At 40.8% G+C, this 23133-nt stretch overlaps 1 protein-coding gene and 1 long non-coding RNA gene across 6 annotated transcripts in view; one reads left to right on the forward strand and one right to left on the reverse strand.

Annotated features, from left to right (window-relative positions):
• The window catches only part of LOC126757931 (uncharacterized), a 170740-nt gene that overhangs the window by 61646 nt on the left and 85961 nt on the right, over positions 1 to 23133 (forward strand). The window lies entirely within an intron of this gene.
• The window catches only part of LOC126757908 (homeobox protein prospero-like), a 272254-nt gene continuing 256405 nt past the window's right edge, over positions 7285 to 23133 (reverse strand). For all 5 annotated transcript variants that reach the window (XM_050471831.1, XM_050471830.1, XM_050471832.1 and 2 more), the window contains one exon: positions 7285 to 11679. In XM_050471831.1, the coding sequence (XP_050327788.1) occupies positions 8919 to 11477 (2559 nt within the window). In that variant the 5' untranslated portion in view covers positions 11478 to 11679 and the 3' untranslated portion in view covers positions 7285 to 8918. The remainder of the gene's footprint in view (positions 11680 to 23133) is intronic.

The raw sequence follows: 23133 nt of genomic DNA on the forward strand, positions 1-23133 counted from the left end.
TTTAGTTTAAATAGAAGATAATTTAATGCCAAAGATAATAAACTTTGCCGCAATTCCATACGTTTAGTTTTTTTCAATCCTGCCCGATAATTAAGAAAAATCGTAAAAATGAAAAACCGAGTCAAATTTTTCGCTTTCTGCCCAAGCGCTCATATATCGCTCGGTCACTATTTCCCTTCTAGCTTCGACAATATTTCGAATTTTCATCTATAAATTCCATCTATAAATGTTATCTCTAAAAATCTTTCTTCAATTCAGAACTCAATAAAAACTTTAGTAGGACTTCTTCCAAATGTATTCATTTCCAAGTTTTGTTACATTAGTACACAGCTGATTCGAATATTGGTTTTGCATATGTTCGAAAAGACGAAAATCCAATCAGATTCTGTGACACCAATGAAAATCAATATTGGTTTGCAATTCTGATAGCTAAGCAATTCTGTCTTGGATTCCACAACACCCCTGATTTTTTATTTTATGCATCCAGAACTTTTTAAGTCATTTTAGTAATACTTGTTTACTTAGCTTGAGTTGTATGGTTGACAGAGTATGTGGCGTGTGTTTGAAATACATGCAACATGTGAACATTTTCATTATGCGAATTTCAGCTAACCGCAGCTATAATTACGAAAATGCCATTTATTCCACATTCATTTTTACGCAATTAATTGTAATATCGGGTGATTTTTTAAGAGCTTGATAACTTTTTTAAAAAAAAAAAAAAAAAATCTCATCGGTTCTTTATTTGAAACGTTAGATTGGTTCATGACATTTACTTTTTGAAGATAATTTCATTTAAATGTTGACTCATGTGGTTTCAACAAGATGGCGCTACATGCCACACAGCTCGCGATTCTATGGCCATTTTGAGGGAAAACTTCGGAGAACAATTCATCTCAAGAAATGGACCCGTAAGTTGGCCACCAAGATCATGCGATTTAACGCCTTTAGACTATTTTTTGTGGGGCTACGTCAAGTCTAAAGTCTACAGAAATAAGCCAGCAACTATTCCAGCTTTGGAAGACAACATTTCCGAAGAAATTCGGGTTATTCCGGCCGAAATTTTTGGACTTTCGAATGGACCACCTAAGACGCAGCCGCGGTCAACATTTAAATGAAATTATCTTCAAAAAGTAAATGTCATGAACCAATCTAACGTTTCAAATGAGATTTTGCAAATTTTATGCGTTTTTTTGGTTATCAAGCTCTTAAAAAATCGCCCGATACATAGCTGTCATACAAACCGACCGAACCAACTCAAGTCATTGTATGGAAAACTTTTTTATTTGAAGAGATATCTTCACAAAAATGGGTATGGATTATTATATCGGGTGATTTTTTAAGAGCTTGATAACTTTTTTAAAAAAAAAAACGCATAAAATTTGCAAAATCTCATCGGTTCTTTATTTGAAACGTTAGATTGGTTCATGACATTTATTTTTGAAGATAATTTCATTTAAATGTTGACCGCGGCTGCCGGAAATCATTTTGGGCAACCGCATTTCGGCCGGAATAGCCCGAATTTCTTCGGAAATGATGTCTTCCAAAGCTGGAATAGTTGCTGGCTTATTTCTGTAGACTTTAGACTTGACGTAGCCCCACAAAAAATAGTCTAAAGGCGTTAAATCGCATGATCTTGGTGGCCAACTTACGGGTCCATTTCTTGAGATGAATTGTTCTCCGAAGTTTTCCCTCAAAATGGCCATAGAATCGCGAACTGTGTGGCATGTAGCGCCATCTTGTTGAAACCACATGTCAACCAAGTTCAGTTCTTCCATTTTTGGCAACAAAAAGTTTGTTAGCATCGAACGATAGCGATCGCCATTCACCGTAATTGCGTCCAACAGCATCTTTGAAAAAATTCCAATGATTCCACCAGCGTACAAACCACACCAAACAGTGCATTTTTCGGGATGCATGGGCAGTTGGCCACCAAGATCATGCGATTTAACGCCTTTAGACTATTTTTGTGAGGCTACGTCAAGTCTAAAGTCTACAGAAATAAGCCAGCAACTATTCCAGCTTTGGAAGACAACATTTCCGAAGAAATTCGGGCTATTCCGGCCGAAATGCTCGAAAAAGTTGCCCAAAATTGGACTTTCCGAATGGACCACCTAAGACGCAGCCGCGGTCAACATTTAAATGAAATTATCTTCAAAAAGTAAATGTCATGAACCAATCTAACGTTTCAAATAAAGAACCGATGAGATTTTGCAAATTTTATGCGTTTTTTTTTTAAAAAAGTTATCAAGCTCTTAAAAAATCACCCGATACAATCACTTTTGGCCGTAACGCACACATGTCGGGCCCTCATCGATTTTGCGCGTACACCGGCGAGTTGGCGGTTCGGTGAATCTGCATAATAACAATTTTCACAATTTGGTGTCAATGTCAATAGCCTCAGATGTGGACAGCATGTGTCAATATTGGCAATGCAATCGCCAAATTATTATTAAGCTGACAAAGCGTTGCTTTTAATGCACTCTCTTTCGTGCCCAACAGCGACTTGCATACTAATTACGGTCTATATATTGGACCAAATTTGTTTATGTATTTGAGTTGTGGCTCAAAATTGATAGCGCTTAATTGAATTGTCACATATTTGGCAATTTTCAACATTTTCAAATGAATTTAAATTTCATTTTCAGGCGCCACACTCATTTCCGGTTTGTTTGCCTCTGCCGTAAATATAAATATACACCTATTATAAATATATGTCTCTGTGTATATCTCTGTGTGTGTGTGCTTTTAAATATTTGCGAAATTAGTCGCATAATTAATTTCTAATCGATTAGAGTAGTGTAATTTATGCGCCGCCATTAGTCGCACTGTGTAAGTAGTGGTGTAAGTTAAAAAAGACACTCGAAAAAACACTGGCACTACGAAATTTTAATTAGCTAATTAATTTAGCGGATTTTGGTAAATATATAAGCACTCAACGCCGTCGGCGTAGAAATTGTCTGTTGGCCTCTCAGCGTTTGCAAACTGGCAAATTATTGTAATAAAAAATAAGAAAATCACAATGGTCGCGCGGAGCCGACAATTTAATTAGCTTGCAATTTATCATGCAAAATGTTGCGTATAAAATTCGCAAGCGGATTCAATTAATCTGTGTTTTGCCATGTTAACCTAGTTTAATGAAGTTGGTTTAGTATACAATATCTTTAATTTGAAGTCGAACTCTCTTTCGAAAATCTGCCTATTCAGCCTTTTACCACTAGAGAAGTTGCGGATCAAGTAGTATTAAATTGCAGCCAAATACTGGCTAAAAGTCGTGAGTGCGACGGAAGTCAAACCACGAAAGATTAATGCCATAGATGTCTCCTGCCGTTTTTAGAGAATTGTTATCCAATCGAAGTAGCAAACCACACTCCATAAAGGGAGTATAACCAGCAAGTGGAATAAAATTGTTTGTTTGTAAAAATGTTTGAAGGGGCGTTTTATTTATTATCATCCCACATACTAAAAAATGTTCCCTGGGTTTCATTAAGGTACATTACATATAATCAACAATTATATGAAGTAAAGTCAGCTAAATCTCGAAAATCCTGATATTGTTGACATAGCCCCCATAGGTCAAGATTTCGCGCAATTTTATCCATTTTAGTCACAAAGATATTCTATAATTTTCATTGAGATATCTCAAATATTGGCCGATATATGCAGTATAAAGTCACCTGAAAGATCGAAAGTCTTTATATTAGTTATATGGGGCACAAGGAAGTATTGACCCGATTCAACAAATTTTTGACACACAGAGTTACTATTCTCAGAAAAGGATTATCTTTGAATTTCAATTGTATATCTCAGACATTGACCGATATTTCCGATCAAAAATCAGCTGTAGATACTGGGGTCCACCTATTCGGTACCTAGGGTCTTAAACAGTTTGGTTGAATTGTGCTATGTGGGAACTGAGCGTAGTTGTAGTCCAACTGTTACATAGCAATATAAGAAATACCAGGTATTAAATTTAGTCAAAATCGGTCGGTCGGGTCCCAAGTCCCCATCGTCCAATTTTCAGACTGAATCCCATAAAGCCCTCTCATACCATCTCGGAATTTGATTTATTGCGCTTTTAATAGTTTTAAACAGTACCATTATATGGGGAGTGGAGGTAACATGAAGATTTGGTCAAATAATCGGTCACAAGCGTCGATCGATGAGACGGTGCATTATCGTGCAACAAACGCCAACTCTCATCTTCGCGATATTCGGGCCGAACACGTCGAATACGGCGCACTAAGCGCTTCAAAACTCGAAGGTAGAATACCGCATTAACGTTTTGACCAGGTGGAACAAATTATTTGTGGACAATACCCTTGGAATCATACTATAAAAACATATCAGCATTGTCTTCACTTTTGACTTCTCCATGCGCAATTTTTTGGGTTTCGGCTCGGCCTTCCATTCAGTACTCTGGCGTTTCGTTTCGGGATCATATTAGAAACACCACGTTTCGTCACCATTCACAATATTGTGAAGGAAGTTTTTGTTCTTTTTGACCTCTTTAATGATGTCCTTCGAATGTTGGATTCTGAGCAATTTTTGGTCGTCAGTCAATTTGTGCGGAACAAACCGTGCACACACCTTTCGTAAGTCCAAATGTTCGGTCAAAATGCGATAAATCGATGTTTTGGAGATGTTCAATTCCATTTCGATGAATTTCAATGATGATTTCGGCTGATTTTTGATGAATTCACGCACAGTTTCGATGGAATTTCCGGTGATCACGGATTTTGATTGGCCCACATGTTGATCGTCATTTATGTCCTCACGACCACTTTGAAAACGTTGAAACCACTCGTGCACTCTGCTGCGGGATAGGCAATCATTGCCATAAACTTGTTTCATCAATTGAAACTTTTCGGTAAAAGTTTTACCAATTTCAAAACAAAATTTAATGTTGGTTCTTTGTTCGAAGCTCATTTTCGCATCGAGAACACAAACATACTGACACTTAAAACGCAATAACTTCAGTTCCAATCAATGAAATGTCATGAAATTCTCACTGGATAATCGACAAAGATACAGATGCCAACGCAGCAGTCGACATATAGATGGCGCCACCAGGGGGCGCTAGACTCAAAAGTCCAGTTTACTTTGGAAAGCTCCTTGTACTTGCGCTTGGTAAATTCGGTTGTTATAGCTTTTGTGGTTTAGGAGATATGTACGTTAAGCTTATTAGAGGGCGGGGTCAAGTTCACTTTTTCAAAATTTTTTTCCCAGAGGTGCTTCTTGCTGCTGCGACCTCCCGTGCCAAATTATAGTTATTTGGCCCTTAGTTATGGCACTTTTTTGATTTTCGGTTAATGATGTTTTGTGGGCGTGGCAGTGATCCGATGACGTCCATCTACGAATTCGTATTTCTTTTTTGTACTAAGGGCAGACAGATAGTCACCCGGATTTCAACTATATAACCAAGATCTCGATTAGTTTTAAGTGATTAGGCGTTTTGCAAATGTTATCCACCCCTAGAGAGACATTATATGTTATTATAATATATTAAGAAATATAAATTTGTTAAGTGCTACGTTAAATATTAGTCAGTGCAAGTGCTAAATATTGTACAGGCCGAGTGATCTCCTTGTAACTATATCATATCAAAAATATGGAAAATGACTCTGCTGGACTATTATGACAGGTCTATGGACCATGGTGCATTGATACACCTGTTCATCTGTCTGTGTGTATAAGCGCGAAATAGTTACTCAGTTTTTGCGATATTGATCCTCGCACACGTCCTTTTTTCACCAACTAGCTGCATATTTGTCGGAACCGTCGATTTTGAAACACTGTAGCATAGGACTATAATCCGAAGGGACTGGGGTGTACTCCGGTGATTTTGATCCATCTACTAAACTCAGCTAGCATCTTCCAAGTGGAAGTACTAGGTATAGAGAAAGTCTGTGGAGTTCTAATGAGTAACTGCGAGAGTATACAGAAAGCTTCTATATCCAAAGACAGCCAAGTGCCATTGTTAACCTTTTTGCTACCAAAGATTCATCTCAGCATTGTCAGCAAATGTAGGAAAGCTGTCGGAGGACAGTCTACATTGATGACGCTCTTTGTACCTAAGGGTACCTCAGCTGGTCCTCCAAGTGAACAAATAAAAGCAGCTAAGCCATCAAGTAAAACTGAAATGGATTTACCAGGTGGCATAAAATTCCGGAAGTCTCTCTAACCTTATGCGGAGGTTCACGCCCTACACATGTTGAAATACCTTGGGCTTAGCCTTGAAAGAAAGCTTTCATACTTTTAGAAACGAAATATTTAGGAGAGGGTAAAGAAGAGGCACCAGTTGTCTTCTACTGCTGTAGAACAGCTGAAGGGAAGAAGTGAGGACTCTTACCAAAGGTGTCAAGCCAATATTGTTCTATGGTATATACCTCTGTTGGAGGACACTCGAGAAGGCTACACTCGCTAAGAAGCTTAAACTAGTCCAAAGATCAGCTTTCATCGGCTTCTGTGGTTCTCTGCGAACAATACACCAACAATAGTAATAAATGCTATTTTACACATAGCACCCGTGGATATTGCCAGCATATGCATTGTCGCTGTAATGCTCAAAGATGCTGGGAATAGGAAGAGGTCCAAAGGTCCATTCTATTGCATCTCTGAAAACCTGGGTCACTACGTCGCACAGGCTAATCCTGGTGGCTGATTCCCTCTCACACAACGATGAGCTATATGTGGCCGAAAGAAAGTCCCGCAGTTGCAGGGGAACTTTTCTTTTCATCTTGCCACCATCCTAAGGGTTCTTATTGAACTAGATCCAAGGGGCATTCAAACTGTAAGGTTAAAAATTCAGTCGGATGCAAATTGTCAAAGTTGAAAGGAAGAAGGTGAAAACTTTCAAGCAATTTTTCCTCCGCTGGCTAGCTTTTGAAACATATCGGCAGCAATATCTTCGACAAACCATGAAGGGTAGCCGAAAATGACTGAGCCGCCTTAAATGGATTCAAGAGTTTCGTTTTGGTAAATTTTATAGTTGTCCTATATATGTATAAGCTGCTGAACTGAAATCGACCCTTTAAGCTTACCTAACCCTTATAATATTTCCCTCAGCATATATAAAATTTTGTTCGTTAATATAAATTTGTTTAACTTACGTGTGTAACCTTGAATTCTTCCGCATAAATAATAATTTTGAAAGTTCCAAAAATTTCGTTTCAAAAGTAAGCTTTCAGCTGATGAAACAAAAAAAAAATATAAAAATTTTGTTACCTGCTCAAGTGATGGTTTCTTTGCCAAAAAGTCCAAATAGAAAAAAAAACATGCTAATTAATTTTGATTTTTTATAATTTATTTAACTGTTGTTGTTTTTGCTTACATCGATACTTAAGTATTACTAATTTTAGTATCATCATCAATGCATTTTTGTGTATATTCAATTGATGCTTTAAGTTCAATATGCTTAGTTTATATGTGTTAGTAAAATCTGGTATATACAGTGCTACAATTAGATACAATATTTAAATTCCATTTGCAAAAGTCAAATTTAAAATATTTCCACATTCCACATATCTCAGCGCTCGCCGCTCACCGCTCATCTCTCATACATAACGTTTTTTTGTTTCGCATTTTTGTCATTTCATTTCAAATCGTTGGTGCAGTCTTTGTAATCATTAACTGGCATATACTCTATATATATGTGTATATGTATGTATGTGTGTTTATATATATCTATGTATGTTTGTATTTATGTTTGTTTGTGTGTGTGTATCTAGTTGCTACGTACAAAGTAAACGCAAATAATAAAGGCCTCACTGCTGTGTGCGCCGCGCCGCACCGCGCGTCTGCTCGGCACCATGCCCCGTCCGCGCTCATACGAAAAGCCCAATGTGATAAATCAAAAACACATTTGCGTGATTAGCGAAGTGAGGAAGATCGCAGCGTTTGATTGTGCGATACAATGGCGACAATAACATATGTACATGGCTAAATGAACTCGTATCTACAGCGCTGTGTATGTGTGGCTGTTTGTTGGCTGTTGTACAGGACAGTGAAAAGTAGCGCTGGATATCCCTTAAGCCTTATAAATTACCACCACAAGTCAGACAGTAGAGCAAACGGCGACAAACCGTTCAACAGAATGATCAGAGCAATATACATTCTACTTACAGCCAACCGTACAAAAGCGCACATACATAAATACAAATACATATATATATATATATCTGTATCTATGTATGATGGTTGTAATGCATATGCATGCGGCAATGCTTGTAAGTATGCCGATATGTTAAGTCATGTGGTCGCTAAGCCCGCAAGTCGGTGTTGGTCGGGCTGCTGGTTGAAGTTGAGCGGATATTAAGTGTTGCCGGCTGCCTGACTTGGCTGCTTCGTTAGTTAGCTGCTTGGCTGGCTGGTTGTTTGGTTGGTTGGTCACAGGCAGTACAACTCAACTCAAAAGCACTCGCTGCTGCGCGCGCGTTTCCACACGACGCCAGGGCGAGGGGCGTCGCGCGCGCATATGATTTATAGAAACGAGACAAATCTTTGATGGCAGAGCCATCAATTGTTTCACCTTGTCGCAATGTCGGCAACGGATGCGCTAATGCAATGCAGAGCACAGCAACAACACCAACACACCAAAACCAACAACAATAATGGCAACGACAACAGCAACAATAAAGACATATGTACGTATGCACGCCACCGCAAGCGCGCCAATCCAAGCCACTCTTTGACACCCATGGCACTTATTCCATTCAACGGCACTTCACCACTTTACCACTTCTTCTCGCTCTCGAGTCCATTCGGCCACTCCATTCGTCCATTCCAACTCATTCCATTCCACAACACACCAGAGCAGACAGAACAGCACAGCACAGCACAGCACAGCACACAATCAAGAGGCAGCAAGCACATCAGCAACAATGTTGCACTGACAAATGACACTTCACCAATTAAGGTCAGCGTTTTAAGCAGATTAATGGAATCGCCTTTGTACTCGTATTTTTCGTTTTCGTTTTCGTTCTTGTCTTCGTGTCTGTTGTTGTTGTTGTGTTGTTGTCTCCTTTCACATTTTTCATGGAAATTGGCTCACCTGTTATGCCAGTATCGTTAATGCTGGATGTGGACGTCGAGAAGCCGGGCAATTTGCGCCAACCTTTACGATTCCAGAAGCTGCGCGCTTTCGACTCCGTCGGTACCACCGGTCCCGGATCCTCGGCTGCACGTATTTTGGCGCAATTGAGTATGCGACGACCGCACGAGGCGCGCGTTAAGAAGCCCGAATTTAAATCATCATCAAGCGTCAAGTGATGCGGTTGCTTCGTCGACGACGAACGCTGAAAGGAGCGACAACTCTGTGTGCCATAAGAAAAATTGCAGGATGTCGACAATGGTGCCGCACTATTGGCCTGCGTTTGACGCGTGCTCATTATATGCGACAATGCGGCATTGGTTTTGTGTATGCGCAGACTGCCAATATAGCTGGCACCGCTGCTGCCGCTAAAACCGCTATCTAAGTCGGCCGCACAGAAGGCGGCATTTGTTGACGACTGCACCGGCGAGAGTAGCTCATCTGTGGGACCTACAGTGCCCAACAGTTCGGAGAGATTTCCATCACAGATATTATCGGCTGACGTGGAGGAGAGACGTAAGCTGCCAGCGCCTCCGGTGGCAACAGCGCCGATATTCGGCTGTCCGGAAGCGGTGGTAACGCTAACGGTGGGGGCCTCACAATTGGTCGGACTGCTGCTGGGCGGACTTTCGGGCATCAGCATGGCCTCCACGGACAAATTTAATTCGCCCAGTATTTTATGATGATGACTCTGTACGCGCCGCAATTCCTCCTCGACCAACGATTGATTTAGCGAACCGGCCGAATGTGATGCGCCCGTTGGCCGCAGATGATGATGATGATGATGGTTGTTGTGGTGATATTGCAGTGCCGCTTCATTTGAGGATATCTCTTCGTAGAAATTCTCACTGGTCGCACCCGCCATACTGCGCAATGTAGCGCTATCACATGCTGTGGCGCCACCATCTAGACCGTAATGCGCCTGGTAGGCATGACGTGCGGCCGGCGATGCCAACAATTTGTTCTTCTTACCCTTCGAGAGCAATGCGCGTATCGAGTTGGGCGGCGGCGGTGCATGGTGTATCGTGTGTGCGCTACCAGGTACCATCATTTCGGGCGGTGGTATGTTCGAGTGACGCATCGCGGCGCCCGGCTCATAATACGCATACGAGTAATCATGCTGCGAGTGCGGATGTGTGGCGTGCGCATGTTGATGCAACAGCTGTAAACTTGTGGTCTGTTGCACCGCAGACCATTTCGCGTCCGCGTTGAACAATTCATTTGCGCGACCGAGGGTTTTGCTATTGTGACGTGATGACATTCGCGTAATGTTTATGGGCTCCTGCTCGTCGCACACTTCAATGGCGTCCGGATCCGGGTCGGGGTAGCGTGGCAACACTTGTCGCCTGCCATAAGGGCTGACACCTATAGTCGTGCCACTGGTCGCCGACGAGGAAGACGGTGAGCTGGAGGCGGACGAGTGGTGGTTGTTGTTGGTGGCATTGTTCGCGGACGACGGGGTCAAAGTGGCGTTTACCGCAAGCGTAGCGGTGGCGTGTGTGGCTGCGGACACAGCAGGTGGCGCCAGTGGTTCCAAGTGCGTCAGTACATTGTCGGTGTGTTGTTGTGGATAGTGATGTGGCGGTGGCAATTGTTGTTGTAGTAGTTGTTGCTGGTGTTGTTGTAGTTGTAGCTGTTGCTGTTGTTGCTGCTGCTGCTGTTGTTGGTGATAATGCTGATGGTGTTGATGGTGATGCCCGATGGCATTCGCAGTCGCTTTGTTTGCCAGCGGTGTTGCTGTTGCTGCTGTTGTTGTCGCAGTCGTTGGCGCTCCTGACTTCGCGCTGGCCGTGGACATCGTTTTAGTGGCTGCTGTGGTCACAGTGGCGCCGGTGCTGGCCGTTGGCGTTTTCGGTGGTGGCGGTGGATAATCGGGCGGCGGTGGAAAATGCAAACAATTGGCGACCAATTTAGGTGTTGTTGTCGACACTGACGCCTGGCGATTGTGCTCCGCTTCCGCGGCGGCCAATTGATAGGCAATATCCCGCTGCTGCTGCAGTTGTTGGTGTTGCTGTTGTTGCAGCTGCTGTTGTTGTTGTTGATGCTGCAGCGTCAATTGTTGAAACGGATGTATGAGTTGTTGCTGCTGCTGCTGTTGTTGTTGTTGTTGGTGCAGTAGTGCTGCTGTTTTTTGCAACTGTTGTTCCTCTTGTTGCAAGAGCCTTTGCTGTTGCTGCAATTGTTGATGCTGCTGCTGCTGTTGCAGGAGTTGCTGTTGTAGTTGTTGTTGCTGCTGTTTGATAGTTTGCGCTTGCCGATGTACCTGTGGCTGTTGTTGCGTGTAGAAATTCTGGTTCGGTGGCAACTGCTGGCATTGCTGCTTCAATTGTTGTAAGTCCCTTTGTGCTCGGATGGTACGTTTGCTGCCGCCTAAGCAATTCTCCATGGCACATGTTGATATATGACAAAGTGGTGGCAATGAAGTTAACTCCCGTTCTCTCACTGGCTGGCTAATGATATGGCAGTTGTTGTGTTGACGTTCAAGTACTCGAATTGTACGTTTATGGCGAGGCGCCTCAAGTTCTCCTTCTCCTCACTTCTTCGCTTCAATTCCTTCTTTCTTCTTCCTTCCGCAGTCGCTGCGTGCGCTGAAACGAAGAAGAGAAATGAATTGCTTACAATAAATATAACAACTTGGGTTGATGGGGAAAATTGTAAATAGTCGTCGTTTGAATACTCGCTGCGCTGGCTGCTGCTAACGAAAAACAACATAGAATTGTATGTAACAAGCAGCTCAGCGTTGAGAAGCAATTAATTTCTTGTAATTAAGCGATAAAGACAATTCCGCAGGCTTTCAAATAAGCAGCCGAACGGTATCTTCTATTCGCATTGTCAATTTGACTGACGAGCGCGCGTTGTGAGACGAAACTGAAACTATTGTGCTTTAGTTGCTCGCAGCATGGCTCAGATACTGTTTTGAGTTAGTCAGATAAGCGTAGCTCATTTAAGTTTCTTCGACTTACTGACAATTTTACTGCCTAATTTTTAGTGTTATTTGCCAAAAGAAACGGCGATAAGCTCAGTTGGACATTTGATGGGTAAAAAGATAACGCGAAGTACACAGTTTTTCAGTTAGTGAAGGTTACTTTGCTTTAGGTCGCGAAAGTATTTTTATAGGTGGGGTAGGATTTCCAAGTAAAGTTAAAAATACAGAAAATTTTGCATTTTCTCTTAATTTCTGTCAAGAGGCTTAACCAAACCGACTGCAGATCCCTAGCTGCAACATTTCCTTATATAAACGGTGAAAACATTCTAACGACAAAATAAAAAAAAAAAAAAACAAAAATTAAAAGACTTTCACCATCGATTAGCAAAATCTATTTTTGGTATCTGTCTTTTATGGTACACCTTTTAAACTAATACCAATAATTTTTTCATAGTTCCAGTTTCTTAAATTTACAGATATTTAAAAATAATATGAAGTAAAAACGAGACTTATGAATCTTCTTTATTGACGAAGACACCGCTTACTCGGTTATAGATGATTCCGAGATTGTTTTCAACTTTCCATTAGGGCCTTTTTTACGCGGCTGGTCCAAAACGTAGCGCACAACTCTGGAGAGGAATGTTTGGCCTTCTTTATCGTTATTGGCTGTTCAAACATTTTAATATATGAAGCGAAGAGGGAAAGTACAGTAAAAGGGGTTAAGATTTTAAGTTTTGTAGAAAAATTGATTTACTTGAAGGTCATTGAATTCCATATATCTAGGTAGGTAGATTCGTAGAGAGGATGTCTGGCGTCATACCTTGACCTAAAGGAGGTGCATTGTCAAGCCGCCGGGACTAAAATCCCTTCACTATGTTATATCTCTGAGCTGCTGATGAAGTTCGCAATGCAAAAAGTTCACTTGTGATTATTTTATTTTTTGACCGATAGTTGCGATTATTTTTCTATACAAAGCTTTGCATTTGCATAGGAGATGTATGTACTATTCTTCTTCTACTTTCTTGACAACAACTTTTGCAGTCATTGTATCATGTTCGCAGACATGCCAGCTGCCAATTAGACTATACCCTGTTAGCACTCCTACCAGAGTTCTTAAGCCATTGTACTACTAAGGTCACGTTTGCCAGCTTATTGAGCAAGTTAGGGATTGATTTCTCAGTGGAATCAGCTATATTTATAACATGTTTGTCGATTAAATATCTACAAATAGCTAGAGTTATAAAAATTTGTTCTTTTTCGATGTCTAATTGTAAGGTGGTGTCTGTTCTGGCTAGTTCATCTGATTCAAAGTTACCTAATATTCTTAGTATCAAATATTCTTGGTAACTTTGCTAGCCAAAGCAGGCACCACCGAACTGGATCTTATGGCAGATTTATCGTGAAGTGGGATGTTAGATGTACTCAGAGTTCAAGGAATTTTTTGGAATTCTTTGATGAAACACTAAGAGTATAAAAATATTTCTTGTTGTGAGAATAGAACAAGACGGTTTTTTTAATCTCCACTCCGCTTGGTCTCCTTTGAAAAACACTGCAGTGGTCTGGCAGCCGGAGGGTGATTCTGGTACCTAATTTTGCTGAAAAAATGCCAGATTGGGCCTTCTGTATAGGTACTTGTCTTATGTCTCTGTTCTCCTCACACCTTTCACACACTTTTCTAAAAGGAAAGACAACATTGGGGACCCTGATAAACATTTCCTATGATAAAATTACTAAATATTGCGCTTACAGAGTTCATTTAAAAAATTGAATGTACAGTACACATATCGTCACCTAAAATGCAAAATAACGTATCATCATGGTTATATACATATATGGTGTAGTGAATCGTAAAAAACTCAGTTTCGATGTTTTTGATGATACGTTATTTTGCATTTTAGATGACGATATACTTTTCTTTCGTTTCCTTGAAAACAGCAACGACTTTGTGGCATACAGCAAAATAAATTTGCTTAAATTTTTATTACTTTGTTTACCATCTCGACTACATAGCTACTTATTGTTTTGGCAAGAAAGATACCTTAATTCTAGATTTTTTTTTTGATTTCTGCATAATACTTTATCTTCTAAATGATCCTACAAAAAGAAGTGCCAGAAGGGCCATATCACTAAATCGTTTTGACCAGTCAATGTCAATTGTTTTTAATAACTAATCTAGAAAATTTTAAATTTTTATTTTGTTTAAAATAATAAGAAACAATAATGAGTTTGGTCAAAACAGTCACTTCTTGGTGAAGAAATAAGGGTTGAATGCATAAGCAATTCGAAGCCCTATTTATGAATTTTTTACATCGCATTCATTGATTTGTGACACGGGGCGTTAACTTGTTGAAACAGCTCTTTTTTCTTCTTCAAATGGCGCCGTTTTTCACGATTTCGTTTTTCTAACAGCCTATTTAGAGCGTTCATTGTTTTTATCGTCTCGTTCAAGCTTAGCAAACCACTTTTCAACGGTCGACTTCCTTTGTGCAGAGTCCAATCTTCAATTATTAATTATTATCCAAAAACATAATATATGACGCACTTTGTATGTTGTTTACTAGTAAGAGATTACTCTTCGCTTTTAAAGACAAAAAAACACTAGCAAAATTTTTAAATACAATATATTTTACTCGCAACTATTTTATACCCTTTGGAAGTTGTAAGCAACCTATACGACCTTTATTTTTTGTTGAAAATCTTATGATGACCCACATTATAATTCATAATATCAACATTTATTGCACTAAATACATTCATTGAGTAGAGTGTGTTTGCTTTGAATTAATTGCTGGGAACCCTTTTCCATTAATTCCATCAATTTAATAAACCAATAATAAACTGTCCATATACGCCACCCAGGGCGGGGTTGTTTACCAAGCAAGTTGCTAAATTAAACCACCCTTCCGTTAGAAGAGCTAGAGCTTTGACGGTAAATGAAATTAAATGCCAGCGACACCCTTTCAATATTATTGACAAGCCAACACGCGTACATACATACATATGTAACTACAACAACACCAATATAGAAATGTTATTAATTCTCGCCGCAAAGTAACCCTTTTTTCATGACGCACCGCCCTCGCCGAAAGCGGCACGAACCAAATAATGATGGACGACTAATGTCTACACACATACAAAATAGTGACAAAAAACATTGACAAGTATATACATATGTATGTATTACTATATATCCCTCCTCAAAGTCAAGTAAAACTATTTAGAGGGAGTCAAGTATCGCCACGCCGCCGCATCGATATTCTGCCGACCCACAAGCAGTCCTGTCCTGTCATTGTAATTAATGAATTTTTCCACAGAAACCGTTAGCACGACAAAGCAACAAAGACTAAATTAAAGAGCGCAAAAACTGAAATAAATTAAGGAAAAAAGCGCGCTCCTCACTAACTTGCCTCAAACTACTAACGCGCCACAAATTCTATGAATCCCTAGCAATCAAAGGCAATTTGAACGCGCTTCGTATGATTGTTTTTATTGTTTGTTGTTGTTTTTTGTTTTTATTACGCTTATTTTTTATTATCAAGTCCGAAGGCGTCTACGGCAGTTGACTTTCAATAAAAAAGCGCTGCTAATTACGATTGTGAATCCGCAATGATACGCTGCCACGCACAAAGCGCGCGCGCACACAGCCACGCACACAATATAAGTATAAAAAATCGCTTACATGTAAATATAAACGTAGTTGTGTATGTGTATACAGCAGTGTGGGCATAAGCGCGAGATGGATGACTGGCTGAATATATGGGTTGACTCGGCGGCGGCGTTGGACTTGGGCTGGCGTGCGTGCACGCTTTCAATTACAGCCTCTTGCCGATGTAATGAATGAAAACAATTTGTCGTCACACCGCCAGCGCCTTCGCCGGCGACATACACCACTGCGCGCGCGACAGCTACAACGACAACAACATTGACATTAGCACAGTAAACACATACGCGCGCACTCCGCACGGCACCCACTCCCTTCTCTTGAGTGTGACTATAAAGGACTTCAGACAGGCATGCGGCTTTGTGTGAGAATAGTGCGCGCGTCAGCGCCCCGCGCCCACAGCTGGCAATCGACGCGCGCGCATCGTCTCGTCAAGCGCTTATACTCAGCGAGGTGTGTGTGTAGTGCGCGCAATCACTTGGGTGGGGAATTAGGAGCAGCGCGCACATACTCGTACATGTACCGCATGCCACATACTGCAAGTATGTAAAATAGTGTGCTTGTGCGCGTAGTTGTCGCACGAGCAAAGCCAAGGCAAAGATATAGGCGGCATTCATTCTTCTTTTTAGAATCGCTATGAATTGCAGTCAAGATTAATTGCTGCTAATTAAGAGCCTTTGGATTTCACACCACCACCAACACCGCTGCCACTACTACAACAGCAGCGTTCGTCCATCAGTCGGTGTATACAAAGCTAGTGTGGCATGTGCCTACACTACCGCTAGCATCTTTTACTCTAATCCCTTCGCCATAAAGTCTGCAATATGCCGTTCAATGCCCACAGCCTCAAATGTACAATATTACATATATTTGGGTGGAGTGCGTGTATCGCCGCTTCAAACAGTGTGTCATAAAAGTAGTGATTGAATCTGTTGCAAACTTTAAACTGAAAATAGATTTTTTTTGAAAGTGTGGCATCTCGTGAGACTAATAACGCCTTTATCAGACCTCGGAGACGGTCTTATCGTCCTAATAACATTGAACTTGGAAACTTAAAGCTTTTCAGAAACTCAAAAAACATCTTACTTGAATCAGGCTTGTTATTACCAGCCACCCGCCTTATATTATATACAACCTTTGTAGTGTGGTCTAAATTTGAGATCGTTTCTATGTTCTGTAAATTGTTATCAGTAGAACATCTACTCTTATGAACTTTAATCTCTTTTATTTGAAACCCTGGTAAATACATTCACTGTCGTAAATAAATCCTATATCTGGGAATGACTCGGAAAAGTTTGCTTGAGTGTCATTTACTAGAAGATACAAAATTCCTTATGTTACTGTCCCCTTGTTGGGAGGCTCTATTCTTCAGCCGGTGGACAGGCTGAAGTTTTGGGCCTTATCCTGGATTGGAAGCCCTCACAAACAGCCAAACAGTGAGGAGAGAACAAGAAGACATCGGTCGACTAATACTGTTGTAAAAGATCCATTGAAAAGAGGTGCGACTTCTCACAAAAAATGTTGTTCTGGCTCAATGAAACCGTGGTTGCGACAGTTCAAGTCTCTAAAAGATTTAAAGTTAGAGACAATTTTTGAGACTTGAGATGTTGTTCTGGACAGTCACAAAATCTATTACATTTCATTATTCAGAGATGTTTTTACACTTGAATGAAAATAAATATGTCGATAACAAATATTAAATTTTCTATAACATAGTCAAAACACATAATTATCAATGAAAATAAAAATATATGTTGACTTTGTTTCATAATATTTACGAAATTTATATAAAATTGATTTATTTTTAACCTTTTCGTGTTTGAGTTGCTTACAAAATATAAAGAAACGACAATCGATTAATATCTATGATGATCTCTATTCAGTATATTCAAAATGGCAGACAATAGTTCTTTTTAGTTTTGTGACTAACGCTAGAGTCTGTTTAGTGAATAGTAACTAGTCTCAAATTGAGACTTTGCCTCAAAATGTCTCAAATAGAGACTAGAGACTGGTTACAGAATCCCGCTATAAGAGTCATTATCTGGTGGTGGGCGTTTGGAAAAACCACACTGGCTAAGCATGAAGCATATTCAAAGAGCGTTCTTCATCTGCATCTTTGGTACACTTAGCACAACAACAATAAGGACACTCAATGCCATTCTACATGTTGCACATGGTTGGTAGCTGCTTTGATACTAATACTCGTATACTTAGGAAGCTGGGAAAATTTGAATCAAAGGGGGGAGGACACACTGAAATTCTTCACAACTTCGATTGTATTCCTTACAACCTATAGTTTACTGCATCGCTGAACCTTCTACAGGCGGTTCCGTCTCTGCTTAAACATTTGTGAGATTTGTGGGCGGGACGAAGCCGTTGGAAAAGGGGTGCAGTCACGTTTTTCACAAATATATCGGAGTTAAGAGGAAGGATAGGATCTTCTGATGTTCGGGAGTTCTACATCAACTCTAATCTCAGGCTACCAGAACACTCTAGCGTCTAACAGGCGGAGGTGGTCTTCAAGGTAGCGGTGAATATAGCGATCCGAAGTGTAGCTTTCTTCAAAGAGGTGTGCATAGCCGAACTACGAAGAGTGCATGACTTCCTTAGCAATAGCTTCAAGCCTTTTCATATTAGACTTGATTGTTTGCCGGGATTGCCAAAAATTTCAAACCCGATGAGCATGCTTAGGAGGGCATCCTAACCCAATTTCATATAATTGGAGGAGAATCGGTTATCCGATGAACCTATAAAGCTCCAGTGAGGTAGGTAAATGCAACCAAAACTTGTGCGAATGAAATAACTCAGTAGACACACTTTTAAAGAACCTGAGATATGATTGCGTCTTAATAAATTTGTAGTAAGCTCAAAACGCTTCGTTGATCTATAAGTTGATGTACTTTAAGGAAGTTTTGGGTAACACAAAGACGAAGATTTGTCCAAGTGAGATCCATTGATTTTGGATCAACCCTACGAACTAACCCAACTTCACTGAAGAGGTGTAACCCAAACAATTTTAAGAGGTCTAAATGCTTTTGCAATCAACATTCAAGTATCACTAAACATTTCGGCTCCTCATTGGGAATATTATAATTGTATACGTAGATTACCACCAGAAGACCGCAGATTAGTATACCTGAGTGCCAGTGTTCTTTCAAGCAATCAGGAAAACCAACCGCAGAAGATGGATCGCTCTTCGCCACGACAATGCAAACTTTCTCACATCGACTGAAACAACTGCATTTTGGAGCACTCCAAACATCACTTTGATAGGGTATCCATAGTAAATCCCTGACTTAGCACCGGACTCTACACTGCTACTGTAAGCTAAGGGGTACTTACATAATATGGGCCTAGCTTTTTGTTCGAATCGCCAGTTCTGCGACAGGGAGCCTGAAACTCCAGAACACCTGCTAATTGACTGCATAGCAGCCTGCAGACACAGGATAAAGGCACTTGGATCCATGTTTCCAAATAAGGATCACATCGCCTTACTAGCACCTAGCTGTATATTGGAGTTTTTTAATATGCTGGGGTAGGAGGGTCGTTGCGACTTAGGAGAGGGCGTAATGGTCCTTAGGTCGCAGTGCTGTCCTCACCTATGAGGATGACTGCTTTTTATTGCCGTGAACTAAGAGATTAACGTTTTTCGGCACCTGATGAGGCGGCTAATGCCTTCAGAACGCATATTGTGTAGATACCTCAATTAGATTGGCAAAAGTGCTTCGACAAATGCTGTATATAGACCTTAATGGAGAATATTTTGAAAACGATAAAGCGATCTCCGAAGATTACTATTTTTTTGTTTCTGATGCCAAAATGCTGAAAGCAATCCTCATATAGAGTGTGCTGTTTGAGTCATGTTTCATTGCAGTTATTAGTGGTATTACGAGTCATCAAAGTCTAATTGCTTATAGCCAAGTCAAAAATGTGACCCTGGGGACAAACAACTTACATTCCGGCCAGAAGTGGGGGTAAAACAAGCTTACAATAAGTTGCATAAATCTTGCCACTTTCCGCTGGCGATACTGACAGCCAAACAGCAAGAAGTGGTTGCCTTAAAAATTAGTCGCAAACGAGCGATAACAGAATTTATAGTCTGTTATTTATGCGACTCAATGCGGCTGTTCTTTTGCACACAAATGCATGCGCTTATTTTCTGGGTGTTATTTAGCCAATTCAACCAATTTAGCCGCAATCTGCATTACTTTTTGGGTCAAACTCATGCATAATCCTCACATTTGGCCCACAAGCGGACATTGATATGCGAATGCATGCGCCGCAACGGAAGTGTAAGAGTGTTACCTCATTTATATGCCATATGCCATGTGCTGCCTAATTTGCTTCGGTATTGATATTTACTACCCTTAATGGCGATATTACGAATTTCTTACAAATTGCGCTTTTGCCCCGCACAGCTGGGAATTGGGTGCGAAAATTTTTCTTCCACACTGTGCAATGTGCGAAATTTTATATGTATGTGTGAATTATATTATTGTGTTTGTATGTGTAGTTTGTGTGCGATGCTGTGTTATGTGTTGGCGACTGCCAAGCAAAATAACTTGACATGGTATTTGGTTATGCTAGAAATGTCATGAAGGCAAAACATGACATGTGTATGCCAACACTTACATGACTGCACCAAGGCACTCACACACACACACACACACACGAAAGCACGAAGAGTGGGACACAGACTAGCGCAGGCAGGCAGACTCCTTGCAACCAAGCAAATAGAATCGCCAGCAAATGCCAATTCACATTCAAGCATACCTACGTAGGTAGGTATGTGGTATGTGGCATGTATGAGTGTATGCGTTGCAGCTCAAGTTGAGTGTGCCACAAAGCATTCAAGCGATTTGTGCACTACTCCTTTTGCCGCGACTGTGTGTCTGCCGCACGAGCGAGAAAAAAGCACACACGAATTACTGCAATATATTCTAACTGTGGCAGAAATAGTGAATTGTAGACAAAGCAGCGGCAGGGCAACAACAAAAAAGTCAAGTGCCAACTATTTGCAGCAACACTAAATTGCCATTGCTGCAGCAATCTAAGCGGACGCGTTGGACGGCGAAAAAGTGTTGCAGCTCGTTAACGTTTTGCGTACAACAACAACAACAACAACAACAGCAGCAGCAGCAAAAACAACAATAACAAGTAACGACAACAACCAAAATAAATAACAACAACAACAGCAACAAGTAACAACAACAACAACAACAACAAGTATAACAACAGCGGCAACAACAAGTATAACAACAGCGGCAACAACGACAGCAGCAACAAGACAGCTTTAGTAGCAGCTTGCCACAAACGCACCAACGAACTGCGCCGGCTGCTCAAGTAACTGCTGTTTCGCTCTGTGTCTGTGTGTGTGTGTTTAGGCAAATTGCTGCTGTCTGCCAACCAGCCAGCTGGTTGTTGTGTTGTTGTCACTGTTGGTTTTTCTATTCCAGCAGCCATTAGTTATTGTTATTGTTGCCGCTGCAGTTGCTGTTGCACTATTTATGCTAGCAATTGCATGTGGCAGCGTGCACATGCAACCAGTCAACCAGTGACAACGCATCATTTGCCTGACTCGTTGCCTGCGTACAGCAATAATAAGAATAACAATAGCAACAACAACAATAAAAATAATAGCAGTCATAACAGCAGCACTAACAAATAGTGACAGCACACACACACATACACATACATGTATTGGAGCGTTGGAGATTTACGCGCATGCAACGCATTTGTCGCTTGCCTCCTGCCACGAGGTTGGCTGCATAAGTCGCAGCAACTTGGCATAATTCGATTTGTTGCAAAGTAATGCAATTTGGCTTTATAAGTAGCGGAGTTAAGCTGATGAATAACGGTAATTTGGCGCTGCTTTTTCAAATAGTTGATGAGTGGGAGGGAGTTTAAAATGGATGCCATGAAATATTTCTTGTGAAAATACCAAAAAGTTGGACTTTCTTGCGTAAAAAATGTTAGCATTTTAATTTTACTTAAGCGAAATCCTTTAAGGGTTATAGACGGCGGTGAAAGAGGCTTCCAGTCGCTCATCTTGAGACCCAGCATTCAATATCCAATAGTTCGACCGAATAGACCACGTCTCGCACGCAGTGAAGAAAATATAGCTGTCGATTCAGCGCCGTCCGCAGCAACTCGGACTGACGTATGGAACGACCTGGCGCATTTTACGTCGTGAAGAGTACGAAATACAGCTTGTGCTAGAACTGAAGACGCTTCCTAAGCGACATTGCTTCGCTCTGTGAGCTCTTGTAAATTTCCAAGAAGATCCGATGTCTTCAAGCCAAATTTTGTTCAGCGATGAAGTCCATTTCCGGCTGAATTCCATTTCATAAAGAAAAACAACGGTTTTGTGTGGTTTGTGGGCCGGTGAAATCGTGATAATAAACATTCCCCCTTAAATTTTAAAGTTTCTACGTTTTTCTTTAAGAAAGCAGAAAGTCAATATACTATATAAATGTTGATAGGCCGGATACTGTCCAATAGGTTAGCATGCGATGCAGCTAAATATTTTGTCGGACGTTCTTTGCCATGGAGGTAGGCGAAGTGGAATCATCTTGTCACTTCCTAGTCTATTACCCGGCTTTTGCTAAACTGAGATTCAAATACATATCTCCGTAGACACATCTTTGGCGAACCTACCGATGTGGCTGGGATTGATATTAATCGCCTCAATAAATTTAAGTTGAGCTCAAAAGGCTTCATTGATTTATGAGATGATGCTTTTTAAGCAGTTTTTGGGTAACGCAAAGGAGGAATATCTCTTCAAGTGAGTTCCGTCCCTTTTGGATCAACCCTATGACCTAAATTAATCTATTGCTATTTGGCCACAATCATAAGAGGTTTCGTTTCTGAGTTTAGTCTCATTTGGAATTCAAATAAAGCGAAGTGATTTTCTGAAAAGAAAAGCTTTGGAGCCATGAAATACCTTGAGGTACTGCTATAGAACACAGTGTTGCAAACTTAGCAAGCATCTAATGGGGTATGCCTTCGTGTTTTCATCGTCCGTGGACACATATTAGCCTTCATCGATTCGTCATTTCTATGCCCTCAAACTCTGGGCGTTACTCTCATGTAGAAAAATTCGTACGTAAGAGCAAAGCTGTAGGCATGAATTATGTCACTTCGGACAGGTCGTTTTTGAGTGCTGGCTGTCAGAGTAGTTGGTGTTCGATTCGCAACTCTCTAAGGTTTGTTCAACTGCAGACAGGAATTATTTTTCCACTTTCACATGAGGCCAAAGTCTATCATTGTAAAAAAATATATGCATAATTCCGTGAATTTTTAATCTTGTAAGCTCCTACTTGCTGCACCCGCAACAAACTTCGTTGGAAAGAGCTGCGGCCCGTGCAAGAGTTCGATGGAACAAATTCATTGCAGCGGGTTCAAGTGTTTACGAGTAAAAAGTGGTCTAGCCTAGGTATATGTATGCCTTTATAT

Source organism: Bactrocera neohumeralis, chromosome 5 (genome assembly GCF_024586455.1).
Source record: "Bactrocera neohumeralis isolate Rockhampton chromosome 5, APGP_CSIRO_Bneo_wtdbg2-racon-allhic-juicebox.fasta_v2, whole genome shotgun sequence".
Lineage (NCBI taxonomy): Eukaryota > Metazoa > Arthropoda > Insecta > Diptera > Tephritidae > Bactrocera > Bactrocera neohumeralis.